Source organism: Phalacrocorax aristotelis, chromosome 6 (assembly GCF_949628215.1).
Source record: "Phalacrocorax aristotelis chromosome 6, bGulAri2.1, whole genome shotgun sequence".
NCBI classification, from domain to species: domain Eukaryota; kingdom Metazoa; phylum Chordata; class Aves; order Suliformes; family Phalacrocoracidae; genus Phalacrocorax; species Phalacrocorax aristotelis.
In genome coordinates, this window is record NC_134281.1 from 55,117,942 (window position 1) to 55,136,325 (window position 18,384).

The 18,384-nt window shown below is 38.7% G+C and overlaps 1 protein-coding gene across 5 annotated transcripts in view; it reads left to right on the plus strand.

Moving 5' to 3' along the window:
* PRKACB (protein kinase cAMP-activated catalytic subunit beta) overlaps positions 1-18,384 on the plus strand; it is a 76,322-nt gene that overhangs the window by 48,920 nt on the left and 9,018 nt on the right. For all 5 annotated transcript variants that reach the window (XM_075098017.1, XM_075098016.1, XM_075098019.1 and 2 more), the window contains 7 exons: positions 5,245-5,306; positions 6,259-6,387; positions 10,101-10,199; positions 11,214-11,296; positions 11,823-11,949; positions 14,205-14,300; positions 15,830-15,952. In XM_075098017.1, coding sequence (XP_074954118.1) covers positions 5,245-5,306; positions 6,259-6,387; positions 10,101-10,199; positions 11,214-11,296; positions 11,823-11,949; positions 14,205-14,300; positions 15,830-15,952 — 719 coding nt within the window. The remainder of the gene's footprint in view (positions 1-5,244; positions 5,307-6,258; positions 6,388-10,100; positions 10,200-11,213; positions 11,297-11,822; positions 11,950-14,204; positions 14,301-15,829; positions 15,953-18,384) is intronic.

Here is an 18,384-nt window from a genome sequence, read left to right on the forward strand (position 1 = left end):
GCACATATATATTTACCAGGATCTCTTCATGCATATTTATTTTTCCATTAAATGAAATTTGGAGATTTAATTAAATAGCCCGTTTAATTCCAGACTTCAAGTGATTATATTACAGTTTTGGAACAGAAATTGAATTGTATTTTGATAAAGGGCATTTTAAATACCAAGCAGAGATTGGCATTTAGCACAGCAGATGGGGGTTTGTAGTGGTGCCCAATGTTTAGTCTTAATCAGTCTAGTTCTTGCTTTCTTGCCATGAATCTTATCCAAATACTCTCCCCCCGCCCCCCCCACCCAAAAAAACAAAACAAAACAAAAACCCAAAAAACAAACACAAACCAAAAACCAAAACCCACACCAAAAAAACCCTGCCTTGCTGGTTCTTGTGGGAGATGTGCTTGAGAATAACAAATACAGTGCACGTGGGAGGTGGGAGAAAGGCAAAGTAATTCACAGTAACTCTTCAGGACTGCTCCATCTGTGGCCCCTTTCTCTCTGCTGTCATTGCACCCCTGCAATTGAGAGGTCTTAAACCTTTTCATTTTTTTCTGGAGCTTTCCTTTGATTCTCTCACTCTTAAACTGTGTTTTAGGCCAGAGGACACTCTATAGTATTTGCACCATTTGTTAACAATTATTTTTTATAAGTTTCCTAACTTTTCAAACAAAAGTTAATCAATAAAACAAAAATATTGTACATTGTGTGAATATACTGTTAGATAACATCTGGTGTTTGGGGAGTTCAGGGGTTTCTTAGTTTTGCGTGTGGTAGGATTTTTTCGTTTGGGTGGTTTTGTGGTTCTTTGTTGGGGGGTATTTTCTTTTTCTTCTTTTTTCTTGTTTTCATTTTCTTTTTTATCTTTTTTCTTTTTCTTTTAATACCTCCTTGTAAGCCAGTATTACCTTGATCTTGAGTTCCACTTCCTTTAAAAATCCTTTCCAGTAGGCTTTCCTGCTTATCACTATGTTGCCTTGGTTCTGGGCATGGATGTCCGCAGGCCCGCTCTCATGCCACCTGTGATATGCAAGGGGATAACGCACGTCTTGCCCAGCTGTGGGTGCACCTGTAGCGTTGCTTCTGCCCAGGGTCTGAACCAGGCAGAAGTTATAAAACTGCTTCAAATCTTCCATTGTAACTCTTTGGCCGTTACGCCATTTCTTACTACCCTTTTCTGAACCTCCCCAGATTTCCTACTGTATGCTTCGGGTGTTTGCGTTGCATAAAACTTGCTTCTCCTGCCGATTGCTCTCGCTGGCCTGAAGAGCTAGGCTTGCACTGCGTGTTTGTGCTTACCTGATCTCTGACCACTGGTGCATCCTCTCCAGTTCCAGCTGGTGCCCTTCCTCACGCATCCAGTTTTTTGACGATTTCTGTGGCCCTCATTGTGCCAGTGCTGTTACTTCAGCTTTGCCCTCTCCTTCTAGCACCTTCCTTTCTTGAGCAACAGCTTCTCCTCCTTTAATTTCAGCTCCTTCGCTCCAACTTCTGCTCTATCAGTGAAACCAGTCTGAATAGGGTCTGTTTGCCGGTCTTTGCGTACGCTCCTTGCATCATCCTCACTTTGCTTGACCACATACGAGTGATCCGGGCTGTTCCGTGCTTATGGGAACCTCTGTGTCAACAACTCTTTCCTGGGGTTTTTTTTTTTGACGCTCTTACAAAATTAAATCATACTGGTATGGCAACCATAGAGGATTCACATATGCGTTCCAGTTTGCCTACAGCAACTTCAGCTGTGCCGTTTAGACTTCTCAAGGGGTTTTGTTGCCGTTGTTGGGTAACGGGACTGAAATTTGATTTTGGTGGTGGTGTTTTTTGTTTTTTGTTATTTTTTTTTGGAGCCAGCTTGCCATTTCCGTGCTCTCCACCACATGCCGTGCAATTCACACATGCTGTCTTTTGGAACAAAGTGCTAAGTAGTGGGAAGATCACCCGATTACAGGTTTTATTGTGATCCAGAATGCTGCAATGAAGATAGCTACACTTTTGTTAGCAACAGTTCCTTGGACGTGTGTCTTGGAGTAGATTAATTATTAAAGATGCCACCTTGATGTCCTGAAGTTTTGTAAGCTGTGCTTATTTCTGTGATGCATCATCTTTTTTTTTTCATGCTGAATTTAGCTGCTTTTGGGTTTTTTTTCTTTTCTTTGCTCAAACATTCTGTGATTTAGCATGAGTCATTCTGGTCTGTGTGGGAAAGATCTGGTTTATTACAAGGTCCGTTCTCGAGTGGGGAGGGGAAAGGGTGGAATGTATTTGTGTCTTCTATGTGTTTGTTGTGGAAATGCATAAAACTTTTTTTTTCTTCTCTTTCTTTCCTCTCTTCATCATCTCATCTGTGTGGGTGAATGTTCCTGCAAACCCTTGGGGAACCTATAGAGACTTTTGGTATGCTCATTCCTTCATTAGTGCCCAAAGTCACAGATGCTAGAAACGGTTTAAAGACTAGAAAAGCAAACAAGAGTCACATCGTAACAATGTAAAGTGGCTGAAAATGTGCACTTGAGGAAAAATTCTAAGTCATCATCTAATCAACCTACTTATTTATATCATCACAATAATACCCATGGCCACCACTATCCAGTTGGCGTAAAATTTGATTCTGCACTTGAAAAGTAGAAACGGAATGTGTTCTCCTGTAGCAAGAGCTAATGGTTCGTGATTGAGATATTGTCCTGTTTCAAATTCTAAGTCCTATTTTCAGAAGTGACTGAAGTGCATGCACTTGAGTTGCCGGAATTCTGTTTGAAATGACCTGCTGAATTGTGGTGTGGTGTAGGAGCTCAGGTGACCTCTGAAAATGAGAACCAGTCACAATTTGACCCACTTTCTCATTAGGAAGAAAATGTAATTCTAATAAAACACACCAAAGAACATGAAATAATTTTTAAAACGTAGTGATTTTAAGATAAGTGAGGGCCATTAGGTAGTTTTATTTTGAAAATACATGTTGAATACTGCTTTCCAAGACACGAGAGCGAAAGTAGAATAGAATAAGGTAGTTTTGTCGAAGAAGAGCTTTTGGCTTATTGATATCCTAGAAATTATTTTTCTCATGCTTCCACAATTTGAATATTTCCAGCTGGATCACATTTTTTCATAAAGAGCATTCTTTATTCCATAAGTACAACAGAGGCAAAGATGCCTACATGTAAATGTCATTGTATATTTTTACAAATACTGAATAATTATATTTCAGTGCAAAATATGTGGAAACTTTATTTATATGAATGATGGAGATAGCATGAGGGATATTTAACACATACATAGTGTAATAACATGAAAAAAACCAAGACCAATTATTTCATGTTTTGGTTGTCCGATATAAGGTTAATGTTCATTTCTAAGCTACAGCCAATTAAGTTTGAAGGCTCAGCTTTTTGGTCATCTTAATGATCATCTTAGGTTTTTTCTTGTCATTAAGAGAAAATAATGTTCATGCTACTTTGACATAAGTTGATGTTTAAACAACTTTATCAGTAGTCATCACTTTATCAAGTCATCTCTGTTCTCCTGATGGAAGAAGGGTCATCAGGCATGAATTTGGACATTGTTAGCTTCCCTTTTTGTGTTGAGAAATTATTTAATGCCACAGGAAATCCTGTTCTTTTCTCAAATTAGGATCATTAAAAGTCATTACATGAATAACCGCCACAATTTAAAAACAATGGAAACATTTTCCCCACACGGGATAAATATGTCAAACGTTTTACTGATTACCCACTAAAATATTTTTAATTCTCACTGAGTTTTAATACCAATTTTAAATAGTTCCTTTGATATAAACTGTTTTTCTTACTCTAGTTAACCATAAGTTTAGGGTAATAACTATGTTCCTCCTCTCTGATATTGCTTATTTCTCTTAAAATAAAATTACTTAGCGGATATCATGCTCTAAACACTTCTATAACCTTGAGGCCTGCCAGAACTTCTGCCAGTTTTTCTGAAATTTCCATTATATGCTCCATCAGAGCCAGTGACGGTGGGACCCATAAACCTCCCTTGAGTATTTTGTGATAGTTGGGTCCCACAGCACACTTGAGGGGGGAGAAAATTTATGACCATGGCCTGGAGTCTTCTCCAGGGCTGCCATTGATTTTTTTTTTTTTTTTTTTTTATTGCTGCTGTAACTGTACCGGTAACAGAAGAATGATAAGAGAGTTTTTGAAAAGTTCTCTGTGTAGACTCTACTATTCTCTGGAAAGTACGAAAAAGTTCAGATGAATCAGATGATTGTTTACTACCCGTTATAAACCTAATTTGTTATGACCATCAGAAGGTAAAATACAGTTGCTAAAATATACATTTCTAGATATTGACCGTAATAATCTTGGCACATTGCTGAGTATTTTTAGCAATGGCTCGTGGCGGAACATCGCCGTCCAGAAGATCCACTGTTATTAACGTTATATTGTGTGAACTGATTCAGAGAACACAAAAACAGCATGGTATTCTCTTCTTGATTCTGTGACTCTTGCAGAATCACAGCAATGTCTGAAACACCTCCCATTTATGACTGTGCCTTAAGTAATCTGCATTGGTCCGGCTGATAATTGATACTCAAAAAATAGAACAGCAAAAAGATGATTGGAACAAAATATGTTGGTGCACATTTTAAACAGTCATCCAGAATTTTGCTATTATACATTCCTTCAATTTCAATGGAAAAACATTATTACAAGTGTATATTCTCTGACTGTGGGCACACCTAATGTGCAGTGTTGTTGTAGCCCTGTGCTTTGTCTTTGCTTGCAGTAATGCTGTCCATTTGGTACTTGAGCTTGCAAACAGCCTTTAAATAAAGGTGATGGGGGGGAAAAGCAATAAGATTAACATTATGCTCAGTCAGTTGAAATAAAAAGTAACTTTTATTTAACAAAAATAGATAAACAGTCTGTCGTGGAATGGCTATTTATAAATGTCAGATGTTTGTGGTTTTTTTCCCAGTCAAATTAAGAACATCTTACATCACCTTAAAGCCTGCTTGCGTATACAGTATTGTGAGTTATTAGAGCTGATGTAGTTTATTTCGTGTAGAATGATGTAGTTACTCCAGAAAGCTTAGAGATATTGTAGAAGTTCTAGAGGCGTTGGTGCTTGCTTTCATACATGGTGAAAATAGCGTGTTATGAGTTGAAGAAAGAAGTTGATAACGTAGTTTACGTATTTTGTTAACAAACCATCTCTATCTCATCTGTGATGAATTACATTAATTAAAATGTACTTTTTTGTGTGTGTTTCCAGTGAAAGAGTTCCTAGCCAAAGCCAAAGAAGACTTTTTAAGAAAATGGGAAAGCCCCCCTCAGGTATCAGTCATTGAAGCATTCAGTAATTTTCTCTATTGCATTTTTTGGATAATGTTATCAGTATGTTGTCAGTCTGTAATGAGCAGCGCTGAAAAAAGAAATAAGTTTAATTTTTGTAGGAGTTTCCCTTTTTAATGTCAGTTTTGTCATCGAAGTTCGGCAGCAGAGACTCTCGGGTCTTCTCCAAATTTGACCTGATGAAATGCTCATGCTGAACAACAGCTTTCCCTTACTGAGAACGATGTTTACCATCGACACGACAAGAGTCAATCTCTTGGCATGTGTTAGGTGGCTTTTTATATCACTAAGCATTGGCACATCTGTAATCTACCCTGTTAATAATTTCCCCCATGGTATTAAGGGGAATTAAGGGTATCAAGTCTGCCGTGTGGGGCTTGGGGGCAGGTTAAGGAGCTTCTTAGAAAGAAATCTTTTACAAATTGAACTTGGGGGGGTTAGGGTTTTGGGGAAGGGTCATTGTTGGCTTCCAAGCAGATTTGAAATGCTATGGTATTGTGTGTCTGAGACAGCTTACTCAGTGATATGCCCTCCAGACAACTCTCATGTAGAGCTGTCTCTGGAGCTTGGTGTTTTTTGCATGTTCTAATATTCTTGTTTGTAAAGCATGAGGGGGGTTATTTATCTGCATGTTAAATTCAAGATCTGTTTACTGCTAAATGTTTCTTGCTAAGCATGTATCATCTGTACAGACAAATTATAGAAATGCTGATACAATTCAGTTAAGTCTTCTTCTGTTTTAATGCGTGCAATGTAAAATCTCATTAAAATTTGACAGGCATGAAATTATAACAACAGTATAGTTGGCTATAGTTGTCTTTGATAAAAGTAATATTACTCAATTTTCTTTCATAAATGAATTTGATTCATACAGTTAAAATTTGTCTTTGGGTATTAAATTGTAAATAATGTCATTATATCCTTGCACATGTAGAATACTGCTGGCCTAGATGACTTTGAGAGGCAAAAAACGCTTGGAACAGGATCATTTGGGAGAGTTATGATGGTGAAACATAAAACCACAGAACAGTATTATGCGATGAAGATACTGGACAAACAGAAGGTTGGTGTAATTAATAGGCTTTTTTGTGGTACAGAAGAGTTGGATGGAGACAAAGAACTAGTAACTGTGGCTAAACTTGCTGCACTTACTGTGCTTTCCCCTATCACGCTTGAATAATGGTGATACTTTAAACAGTTGACTGTCTTTATTAGCCAGCAGATTCAGTTGTTGGGATTGCTTAGAATTCTTACAATGGCCAATAACATCAATGGCAGGCTGAAGAGGCTCTAAGTAGTGTCCAAGGCATTAATAAAATGTTACCAGCTAAATTCTTTGCTTAGCTTTTGTAAGGTGGCCTATATAGTCTTTGGCAAAAGCAAAACATAGTGCTGTATTTAATAAATAAATAAATCGACTTTTGCAGGGTAGCTCAAAATTCTGGAAGACTCTTTGGCTCAGAAGTTCTCAAAATTTTTATTTGTGAGCCATAACCTAACAAATTGTTTGCAGGAATAATTTCCATTCTTGATCCCATGAGGTATTACTTTTTGGATGCATTGCTATGTAATAATCTTGTTGCATCTATAGAAACAGCATAGACCGAACAGTCGTCTCTCTCTCAGAACAGCTGTCAGACAATAGACATATTCTGTGTTGAAAACTTAAGTGCTGTAGCCTGAATCTGTATTTTTACTCCAGCCTGATTTTTTTAAACAGCTTATTACTCTTAGATGAAGTAAGCAGTGTCATTTGATAAAGTTTAACTTTTTAAATAGAATGCTAAGAACTATTTTTAAGAAATTTATCAATACAAGTAGTTTTTAATGGCTCTGACAAGTTTTTCAGAAGTACATTATTTAGATTAGTAGAGTCTAAGCTCCTCAATATAAGAGCCCTTCTTTGTAAGGCACTGTACGTGACACTGCTGCTGTGTAAGAAAAATCATATTAAGAAAATATTAATCTGTCAAAGAGAACTTAATCAGCAAGTGACAAAATGAAAGTCAGCGTTGCCTCAGTGTGGACTCTTGCACTTAAACATTATTACATTCCTGAGTAATTTTATCTAATGGAACTACAGCAGTGACATTATCAAACTGTCTTCCTTGAGTTGCAGTTCCAGTATTCCTTACACATGATTTGTGGTCCTGGACCTGGAATAATGTGTCATTTAATTAAAGACTACTTTATAATGGTCAGACAAGAAGAAACTAAAGTAAACTTACCTTTTAGTGTTAATTCTGGCATTATTTTTTAATTTGGAAAAGCTCATTTTTTTTGCAGCTTCAGTATTCTCCTATAACAATGGTTTCTAACTTTTATAATTAAAAAAAACCCAACAAAACAATTCAATTAAAAAGGCATTCCAACATAGTACAACGGAAAGACGGCCCAGACCATTTCCACCCATGTGGAAATTTACCTCGTTGTCACCTCAGTGTGGCTGGTGGCGTCCTGCGGGGAGCGTTGCTGTAACACGAGGTGCGATGAGCATCCCACGGAGAGCCCATCGTCAGATTTCAGATTTTCAGCTGTTTTTTCTTTGAACCCTTTTTCATGAATGGCTGAGTCCTTGTCACTAGAGCAATTTAGGAAATTATATCTTACTTCAGAAAGCTGCCATAAAAATAGTCTGAGGATTAAAAAAAAAGTTAAACTCATTGCTACCTCTCAGTCTAAAATAAATTGGAAAGCCATAGCTATAAAATCATCTGGTAAAAGGAAAAATTCACATTTTTAATGATTGTAGTGAACTTGCAATAAAAGATTCACAGGATTAAAGATGTTTGCATCCAGGTATCAGTCTTCTATTAGCAAATTAGATTATTTTGTCTATAATCAGAAGTCTGAAATGTTCCTTTATGGAATATAAATGCTTTTTCAATTCAACTTAGCACATATAATTATATTTCTAACAGAATACACAAGTACATAATAGTGTTATATCAGTAATTTCTACTAATTGATCAAAAAGTAGGACATGGTTTAGGGAGAACACATCCCTTTTGCTTTGTATATTACAGAAAACGTAGAGATGTCTGAAATAAGAGAATGTGCGGGCTACCTATAATATTTCATTTACGTTTTACTTGAAACAAGAGGAAGCATATTGTGTGTCCCTTTGTTACCCAGTCTTATGCTTGGTTTATCAGGATATGAAAAAAAAATGTAATAAATGTTGATGTAGCCAGTAGTTTTGTGTGTAGGGTCGTTATTCCTTGATTTGTCTGCCTTGATTTAGGAAGGCTGAAACATAACATTGCTTGGCTAGTTTCATTATGTAATTGGTTTTTTTTTTTGAAAGAAAATATTGTTAATAAAAGCTCAGACACAAACAAGCTGTTGGAGGATCTGCCGTTACCAGGTATCATGTCATCTACAGGAAGCTGTCAGTGGACGTGCCCTGAGCTTGAGCTTAAATGTGAGCAAAGACGTGTTATCTGAGGCTCCAGTTTGATATTATGAAGCGTTGAACAGCAGCTTCAGCCTGTGGTATTGCTGCCATCACGCTCCAGTATCTAAGCGGCGAAAGATGCAGGAAGGGCGGTAAAGTCTTGTCTGGCGTTGCAGCTGAACGCTTCACAATATCAGAGCGAAACCCCAGCTTGCTTGCTTTGATGGGCAAGATAATTCCAGTACCATAGCGTTGTAGGGAAGAAGGGGCCGCTTCCCACGAACGAGCTGATTTGAGTAAAGTTTTTTTTTTAGTCCCTAAAGATCTGTGATTCAGAAGAGATTTAGTATTTTTAACTCACTATTTCTTCTGTATGATATTTATTTCAAAATACTAGTGGGTTTTTTCTATAGGTACTACCTTTTGCATCTAAAAGTTAAATTTAAACACAGTTTCAGTCAGGGTTGGAATATCATGCTTATCTGCTGTTTATAGCAGTTAGATTTTATTTCCAAACATGCAAAACAGACTTGTTTTGATGACTCTTGTACATTTTCTCCTTGTTTCCTATTGGGGGGGAGGTAACTTTACTTGGAAATCATGCCATTCACAAAATGAAATATAGATAAATTGTGCCAGTAGGGATTAAGTAAAATGGAAAGCATCAGTTGTGCAACGTTGGGGTTTAACACAAGGAAACCAATTGCTAATTGCTGAGGAAGAGCAATGGTCGCAAACCTGCCACTTGCTGCCTTGTCAGCAGCTTAACGTTATAATGGTTTCCAAGAAGGTAGCATTTAATTTCTTTTAATACTTTTGCTAAGCAATTTGCTAAGCAGAAAAGCAAAAATCATTGAAAGGTCTGGCAGGAGTAACTTTTTATGAGAGTGGTAATTTTGAATTTCTATTCTACTTAGTCTTGCTAACATGTGAGCTATGTAAAATAAGTCCGTTTCCTCCTGTTCGCACATAACAAAATTCATAATTAAATGTGTCTGGCACAATTTCCTGCCTTTCTGAGCAAAGGGTCCAAAGATCAAATTGATTTTATTGAACTGTCATCTTCCTGCAAAAGTATCTCCATTACAAACACAAGCAATTCTTACAAAAATGTTTTCCTTGCTGATTTCTGCACTACGCATGTAGTAAGAAACACTATTTCTAGAGTTATCTGCAGACCGTATTGCATGTGTTACTCTTTAAAATGTCGTTAGACTTTTTAATCCTTTCTCAGCACTGTTTTTGTAATAGTAATCCAAAAGGGTTTTCATTATCTGTACAGTTACAAGCTTGCTTTCAACTAACCATTTTACACTGCAAAGTTTATCAACAGCTATAAAGTGTCATACTTAAACAGAAGATTGTTTTTTCTCTCCTAGGTCGTCAAACTGAAGCAAATAGAACACACGCTGAATGAGAAGAGAATATTACAAGCGGTGAACTTTCCTTTCCTTGTAAAACTGGAGTATTCTTTTAAGGTAATCGTTATTCTGAAAGTAGTTCTTTGGGTTTCAGGGAAGTGTGTGCTCAAAATTCACATAGTAAAAACAACTTTTACAGTACTTCAAGTGTTTTTGTTTTCAAAGATGCTTCACTTGGCACCGTTTTCAGGTCTTGAGCAGGAGTTCCTGCACTTGTGTGCACTCTTACACGCAACCCAATTCACCCAGTGATGTTTGAAAGGATATCTCCAAATAAATAAATGAAAATTAGATTACATTAAACTCTTAGAGATTTCCCTTGTTTTAGAGGGAAAATGGCTTTTGTCCTGCAGGGAGCTTTTAGGCATTGTTCTGTCTTTGAGAGAAGCCAAAGGATGTATTTCTGCACCAATATAAGGAACAGACAATTTTTTATTGTTCTGCAGATTTTTTGCTTGAGATTTATACCTGAGGCAGGTCTTAATGACAATCTTAACCATGAAGGAAAGAACTTTGAGGTTAGCTTCTACTTTCATGACAGTATGTGCTCATCAGTCTGTAAAGAAATTAAATATTTTCCTAGTTTACAGAGTGATATGTGTCCTCTACATATTTCCTTCTTTTTTTCTTTTTTTAATAGCATTTAAAATTAACAAACATGTTCTACCTTAATCTTTACGGTTCTGAGGTTTGGGGCTGGGGCTGTAGGAGACAAGAATACCTTAGGCTGTCAATTCTGAACTTTTAAGAGTACAAGGTCTTGTCTTGCAATAGGCATCTTCTCCTCTCTTCCTTCAGACCACTTACACACCATCCTGTGTCAGGAACGCGCTAATTATCTTTATTCAAATTTACTTTAAAAATAGATTCCTTGAGATATACGATGCTCCTTTTGTGATGTGTGTTGGCACTTTTTCCAGAATTTCTACCTGTGTTGCTTCATATTTGTTAAGGTCATTGGATGGCTACGATTTTTCATATTCATTCTTTAATAAAACATACTGCATGTAGGAATTATGGAGACTACAGCATGCCTAATGCGTATTTGTGTGTGTTTACTTGCTTCCTTAGGACAATTCTAATTTATACATGGTAATGGAGTATGTTCCTGGTGGTGAGATGTTTTCACATCTAAGAAGAATCGGAAGGTTCAGGTAAGAGTATTAATGATGATATTCCTTTCAAAAGGCTTATGTTGCTAATGGGGGAAGGGGGTTTTATAAAATTTGTTAGTATTGAAGAAAAAATCTGAAGGGGTAAGTGCATTTAATTTACCCTTCTTTCAGTGGACTTCAACTAGCCAGGCAATGAAAAACTTGTCATTTATTCTTATTTTTCAGGTAGTTAATGCAGGCATTTGTGATCTCTGTACAACAGAATCTTGGAATTCCTATGCATATTGAAATTAGTGATAGTTTCTAAAAGTAAAATTCAGGTCTAAGCTCTGTATTGTAGGATACGCTCGTCTCGATTTGCATGTGTATTTTAGCTGCAAGACCTAAATTTAGGGAATGAGTGTATAATTTATAAAATGTTTGCTGTTTTGCTTTTTTCATTTCTTGTTACACAGTAGAAGAACCAGTTAAAAGAGACTTAATTTCTCTATCCTCGGCAGTTACGTGGTTGTTTCAGTATTGTAGCATAGCATTGGGTTCTTAATATTCTTTTATTTCTTCACAGTGAACCACACGCACGGTTTTATGCAGCTCAGATAGTGCTAACATTTGAGTACCTCCATTCATTAGACCTCATCTACAGAGATCTAAAGCCTGAAAATCTCTTAATTGATCAGCAAGGATACATCCAGGTATGATATTCTTCATATCTTCAGGGAGTAGATTCTTGTCTTAGAGTGTAGGGTTAGGTAATTCTAGCAAATGTGTTTACAATAAATGGTCTGAAGCTGGCGGGCACGTTAGCATGTGTTCAGGGAGCGTTAAAATGCCCTACTGCTTAGTAATGGTTAAAACCATTGGATTGTGCTTCCTCTGACTAAAATTAAGTACGCACAATGGAGCTGCCTGCAGTTGAGCGAGTTGTCAAGATTTCCCTTGGGGTCTGTGGTGAGGAGTAGGTGATCACATGGCTCTGTTCATCTGACCTATTTTGCATGCCTGCCCTAGAACAAGACGAAAGGCTTGGTTCTCTGCATTGTCTATACAAGTAGTTTAGGGTAACCAGCTTAGATGTCAACACCGACACTATAGTACTTAATTTCAGTCAGATGAATCCCACCCTTGGAAAGCCCTAACCTTCTCGGCACATCTGGAGTAAGAGCTGACTTCAGATCAGATCAGAATTGCAGTGCTGCAAACGACAACTTTGGTTTTACAACAGCCTCTCACGGCACCTCCTCATTTTCATTTTAGCTCTTACGTTTTTGATTTAAATGGGAAATGGGAGAGTGGGATACAGCAACAAGCACTCTGCAAGGCTTTTCAGTCCTTAAGTTATAGAAGCTCTTCTTTCCTCATTGTGTCCCCTTTTGCCGTAGCAGAATCCAACAGGAAAATATATAATAAAAATGTTTGAGAGAAGTGGAAAGGATTCATATCTTATGTTGTTTATAACTGTAAAATAATTTTGCCTGGAGAATAAAATAACACTGTAGGGAGAAGAGAAATACAGTTCTATTAATGTGGTTGGGGAGCCCCGTTAATGTAAAGCCATATAGTCACCAGAACTGGCGACTCTCTATACGCAACAGTATGTTTTTGTGATGGTGGGCAAAACGCAAGTGATAACGGGTCCAGCAGTCACTCTCCCCATGTGAGGTTGGTTCGCTTCTGCTTCTGAGCAGAGAGGGGGTTTGTGTTCAGATGTTGATACTACAGCTCCAACAAAATTTAATTTAGAAACTTTGTTTTATTTCTTTAATTTCAAAGCCATTACCATTTGTCCCATGTCTGCAGTGTATTCTTCTTACATAGACTGATGTGCATTCACAAACACAGAAATGATTCTTTGCTGACTGAAGCAGGTCTGTGTAGTCAGCACGTCACCCTCTCCGTTCACTTCCAGCTGTGATTGCTGCTGTTTCTACCAAAAATGAAGCAAAAGCTGCCTTGATAGTTTGGAGTTTGGCTTGTTTAATTGTGACACTAGTGTATCAGAAACATCAGCACGGGTTATGGCATAATTAGCAATGATTATCATTGTGGTACAGTACATTCAAAATTATACCAAGACGGAGGAAACAAAAGAAATGGATCCCCAAACAAGCATAGACTTGATAGCTTGAAACTGATCCCAGAATTTCAGATATAACTCCCTGGCTTCTGCATGTATTCCACAATATGGTCCGGGAAAAATCACAGAGAGAACGGTATCACATACAGAGTTCTGAAAACCTCCTGCAGAAAACCTGACAAGTGGAATGAAGAATTCTAATGGCCAAGAACTTGCCATTTGTGAATGCAGTTACTGCTACATTCCCCTCCGCCCCCCAAGTCCTCAAATAAACAAGCTTGACTCTGGTGATGCTTTCAAAGCCATTCACAATCGGAAGTTGCTGCAAGACCTCATTTATGCTGCCTTATTCCCACACTAATTTTACATATAACCTTTATACACTTACATGACAAAATTCTAAATTTACAAGACTGGCGGATATCTTGGACCCTTTCGTGATTCATTTATTTGTTAACTAAAGGAAAAGATAACTATCTTGTTCATATTCCCGTACTTAAAACTTTCAGCAGTATAAACAGTCTGATATGAAAAGTATAGGAAAAATGATGAATGTAGTTGCAGTACGTGTGGAAGACTAGTGAGACATAGTTCCCGCTAATTTTTTAAATTATAAATAGAAGCTTGTGTCAGGGGGAATATGTGTATTTTGTGTTATTTATTAATTTTATCACAAGAAACCTTCTATCTCTCTGAATTAGAAGTATTGGAAGGACTGGCTACTAAAGGTACTTCTGAATCTATGATACTATGGGATTAGAGAAACAAATTTTTCTTCTGTATAAAATAGCTTTCCAAAATATTTGAAAGTACGTAAAAGTAAATTTCTTTGTAGAAATGCACTCGCAGTCAATTTATTTCTTCCGATGACAGGTCACGGACTTTGGCTTTGCAAAAAGAGTAAAAGGAAGAACTTGGACGTTATGTGGGACTCCAGAATACCTGGCGCCTGAAATAATTCTCAGCAAGGTACTTTGTCTTGTTGTTCAGCCATGCATTTGATGCACTTAAAACTTATCACCCAATTATTACACTCTGAGGGATAAACAATTGCTGATACTTTAAAAAAATCAAACCTTTACTAGTCAACTCTCTGTGAATCACACAAAATGCAATCGTTGCGTTGTAAATATTTTTTTAGTGTACTGAAACTTACTCCAAAGCAGGGATTTTTACCTAACTGTACAGAGCTTTCTACATACGCTTGCCATGCGTCTTGTGAGGGGGAAAGGGGATTTAAAGAATCCGTAATTAGGGTTTTTTAACTAGCATGCTTATCAGAACAGGGTATCTGAGTGATTACATTCTGAAGTGTTAACAGCCTAGAACAGGAGCTCCAGAGGTGAGGAGAACCACACATCGGATGAATCAGTAGTCATTAAATAACTAGTTGCAGTGTGTTTCAGGTTTAAGGCACTTCACATGAAATCAAATGTGACAAAACACTGGCTTTACACAGAAAATACATGCAGTCTGAGCTTACTGTTGATCAGTTTGTGTCTAGTACTTGCACTAAGTGTTTGAACGTAGACGAAATATTATTTGTCATATAGCTGTTCAACTGTAACCCTTAAGTTTTGTAAAGGAAAAATATCCTTATAGTTTATGGAACTGCGTATGATATAAACAACCATAACGCATAATGTTAAAATATGCATTTAATATGTGGTTTAGTTAAATACCCTTTGTGGGTCTTTAAAATTAAACTGAAAATACTTCTATCTGGGGAGAAAATGTACATTATTTGCAGCTTTTTTTGCCCCTATGCAGCTAAAGTAGCAGAAGAAATTGCAGTGTGACTACTACAAGTTCTCCATAGTAGATTTTTCAGGAAAGACTGTGTCTCAGCCCTGAGCTTTGTAAAAGATCTTAGAGGGCACATACAAAATTGATGGGGTTGGTGGCGTTTTCTGTCTTTCTTTAATATTAAATAGGATTTACTAATGATTTTATGTTCTGGCTTTAAAGATCAGATAATAAATGACACTGTAACAGCTAAATAACTGAACTTCTAAGCTCTCATAACTAGTTTACTAAATACGAAAGTGATTGTTCTGAAATGTGGATAATCAGGTAAAAAGGTGGTGGTATACAGTATAGGAAGTGTTATATTTAACTAAATCTCCCTAAGCTTTGAAAGAAGTTTCAATCATTGTGCAACAAGATTATTTTGATTTTTAACTAACTAAATAAAATGTGCTCATTTCTGTCACTCGGGGAGTCTTGTCACATCAGCGTAAATACATCACTGAAACTTAGCCCAGGAACGTGTGCAAAATGTTTAACTTTCATCATTGTTTCTCTGCCGTTACTGTATTACATTTTAGGCACATGGCTGTTGGAATCTGTGAGCTTCAGTGTGGTTTGAACTAGGTTGTAAGTTCTGTATTAAACAAGCAATAATGCGTTTGCTTTCTTTGCATTCCATAGATGTATGTCTTGAAAACCTTAAACTATATTAGAAATGTACTAACAGTGGTATTTCCCGTTTTATCCAGGGTTACAACAAGGCAGTGGATTGGTGGGCATTAGGAGTGTTAATCTATGAAATGGCAGCTGGGTATCCCCCGTTCTTTGCAGATCAGCCCATTCAAATTTATGAGAAGATTGTGTCTGGCAAGGTGAGTGAAGGCTCTGTGTATTTTAGCATATGCAGTCGTTTGTCTTTGCAGAACCTGTTTTTCATGTGGAGTAGATGCAGTATTTGCTGGCTACTAGGCAGCGAGCAGTTTGGAAAGAATGTGGGAAAAGTTTGTAATAGATACTTCTGTCATGGTTTAGCTCCAGCCAGCAACTCCGCCCCACACAGCCACTCACTCACTCCCCCCCAGTGGGATAGGGGGGGAGAATCAGATAAGTAAAAGTGAGAAAAATTGTGGGTTTGAGATAAAGACAGTTTAATAAGTAAAGCAAAACAAGGCATTCATTTGCTCCATCCCATGGGCAGGCAGGTGTTCAGCCACCCCCAGGGAAGCAGGGCTCCGTCACGTGTAATGGTGACTTGGGAAGACAAACGCCGTCACTCCAAATGTCCCCCCCTTCCTTCTTCTCCCCCCAGCTCTATATGCTGAGCATGACGTCATATGGTGTGGGATATCCCTTGGGTCAGTCGGGGTCAGCTGTCCCGGCCGTGCCCCCTCCCAACCCCTTGTGCACCCCCAGCCACTCGCTGGTGGGGTGAGGTGAGGGGCAGAAAGGCCTTGGCTCTGTGTCAGCCCTGCTCAGCAATAACAGAAACACCCGAGTTGTCAACAGTTTTCAGCACAAATCCAAAAAATAGCCCCATACTAGCTACTATGAAGAAAATTAACTCTACCCCAGCAAAAAACAGTGTAACTTGTTGAGTACAGACATTGTTAGATTTTCAGAACTTGGACTTTTAATATTACTCTGTTCCCTGCCTTCAAATTTAAAATGCAAGTTATTACATTTACCAACATTGTGGTATTATATCCTTTTATGCTTGGATAAAAATGATCCAACTATTAACTTCTATTTAGCTGTATGCTTAATTTGTGTAGCTGTCCTCTTTTCTACCATAGAATCATAGAATGGCCTGAGCTGGAAGGGGACCCACAAGGATCATCGAGTCCAGCTGCTGTCCCTGCACAGGACAGCCCCAAATTCACACCGTGTCTCTGAGGGCGTTGGCCAAGTGCTTCCTGAATATCGCCTGGTGCCGTGATGCCTCCCTGGGGAGCCTGTGCCAGGGCTCCACCACCCTCTGGGGGAAGAGCCTTTCCCTAATACCCAACCTAACCCTCCCCCGGCCCATCTCCCTGCCATTCCCTCGGGTCCTGGCGTTGGTCACCAGAGAGAAGAGATCAGTGCCTTCCCCTCCTCCTCCCCTTGGGAGGGAGCTGCAGAGCGCCATGAGGGCTGCCCTCAGCCTCCTCTGCTCCAGCTGAACAAACCAAGTGACTTTAGCCGCTCCTCGAACGATTCCCCCTCTAAACCCTTCACCAACTTCGTGACCCTCCTCTGGACACTCTCCAGTAGCTTTATACCCTCAATGTCCTGCGGCGCCCAACACCGCACCCAGCACTCGGGGTGAGGCCGCCCCAGCGCGTGGCAGAGCGGGACAATCCCCTCCCTCGCCCGGCTGCGATGCAGGGCTCGATGGCCCCTGGGCACGGTTGGCCCCCTTGGCTGCCAGGGCACGCTGGGGGCTCGTGTTCAACTTGCCGTCCACCAGAACCCCTAGGTCCCTCTGGGGAGCTGCTCCCCAGCCTCTCGTTCCCCAGGCTGTCTGTACGTCCAGGGTTGCCGCGCCCCAGGTGCAAAATCCGCACCTGCCCTTGTTAAACTTTATGTGGTTAGTGATTGCCCAGCGCTCTGATTTGTCTAGATCTCTCTGCAGGGCTTCTCTATTTCTGCAGCTTTTGAGAAGCTATAAAGAATTTCCATTTTTCATAGTAGGTTTCTTTGCTCCTGCAGTCCTGTAGTTCAAGACATGTCTAATGTTCAGTTCAGGTATATAAATTTTTAAAAAGTGTTTCCAACTTCTCCCTTTTATTTTTCATTAATATCTCTTAGTGTAGCAGATAACACAAAAATGTGATCATTCTGTTGTTTCTCCTGCCAGCCAGTGTTGTCTCTTCATGTTTCTTTGTGCTGACTTGATTAGTTATGGTGGTTCTTTTCCTTGTCCCTACATAAATACGTGCTGTGACACACCTTACGTACTTCTGTAATTCTCATCAAGGGAAGTGCCTCAGCAGGCCCTGTGGTACGCTGCAGTGAGACTGACTGCTGTCTAGGGCCTTACTTAAATCAGGAAGGTGCTTGCTCTTTGAAAGGCTGTAATACTATGACCCTTCAGCTGCCTCTTTGAATATATGGAAATTCACTTAAGAAGATATATTTTTAAAGAAGTATTTATCTTCTAAACTAAAAAAGCTTGGGCATTTTTTGAAGTTGTATGTAATTTGCTTGAAACTTGTACTGTTGATCATCTACCTTTTTTACTGAGTCCATGGATGGATGGTTGCAGAAGCAGGACCAGACTTGAACTCTGGAAACTCTGACATTCAGTTCTCAACCAGCAGTACGT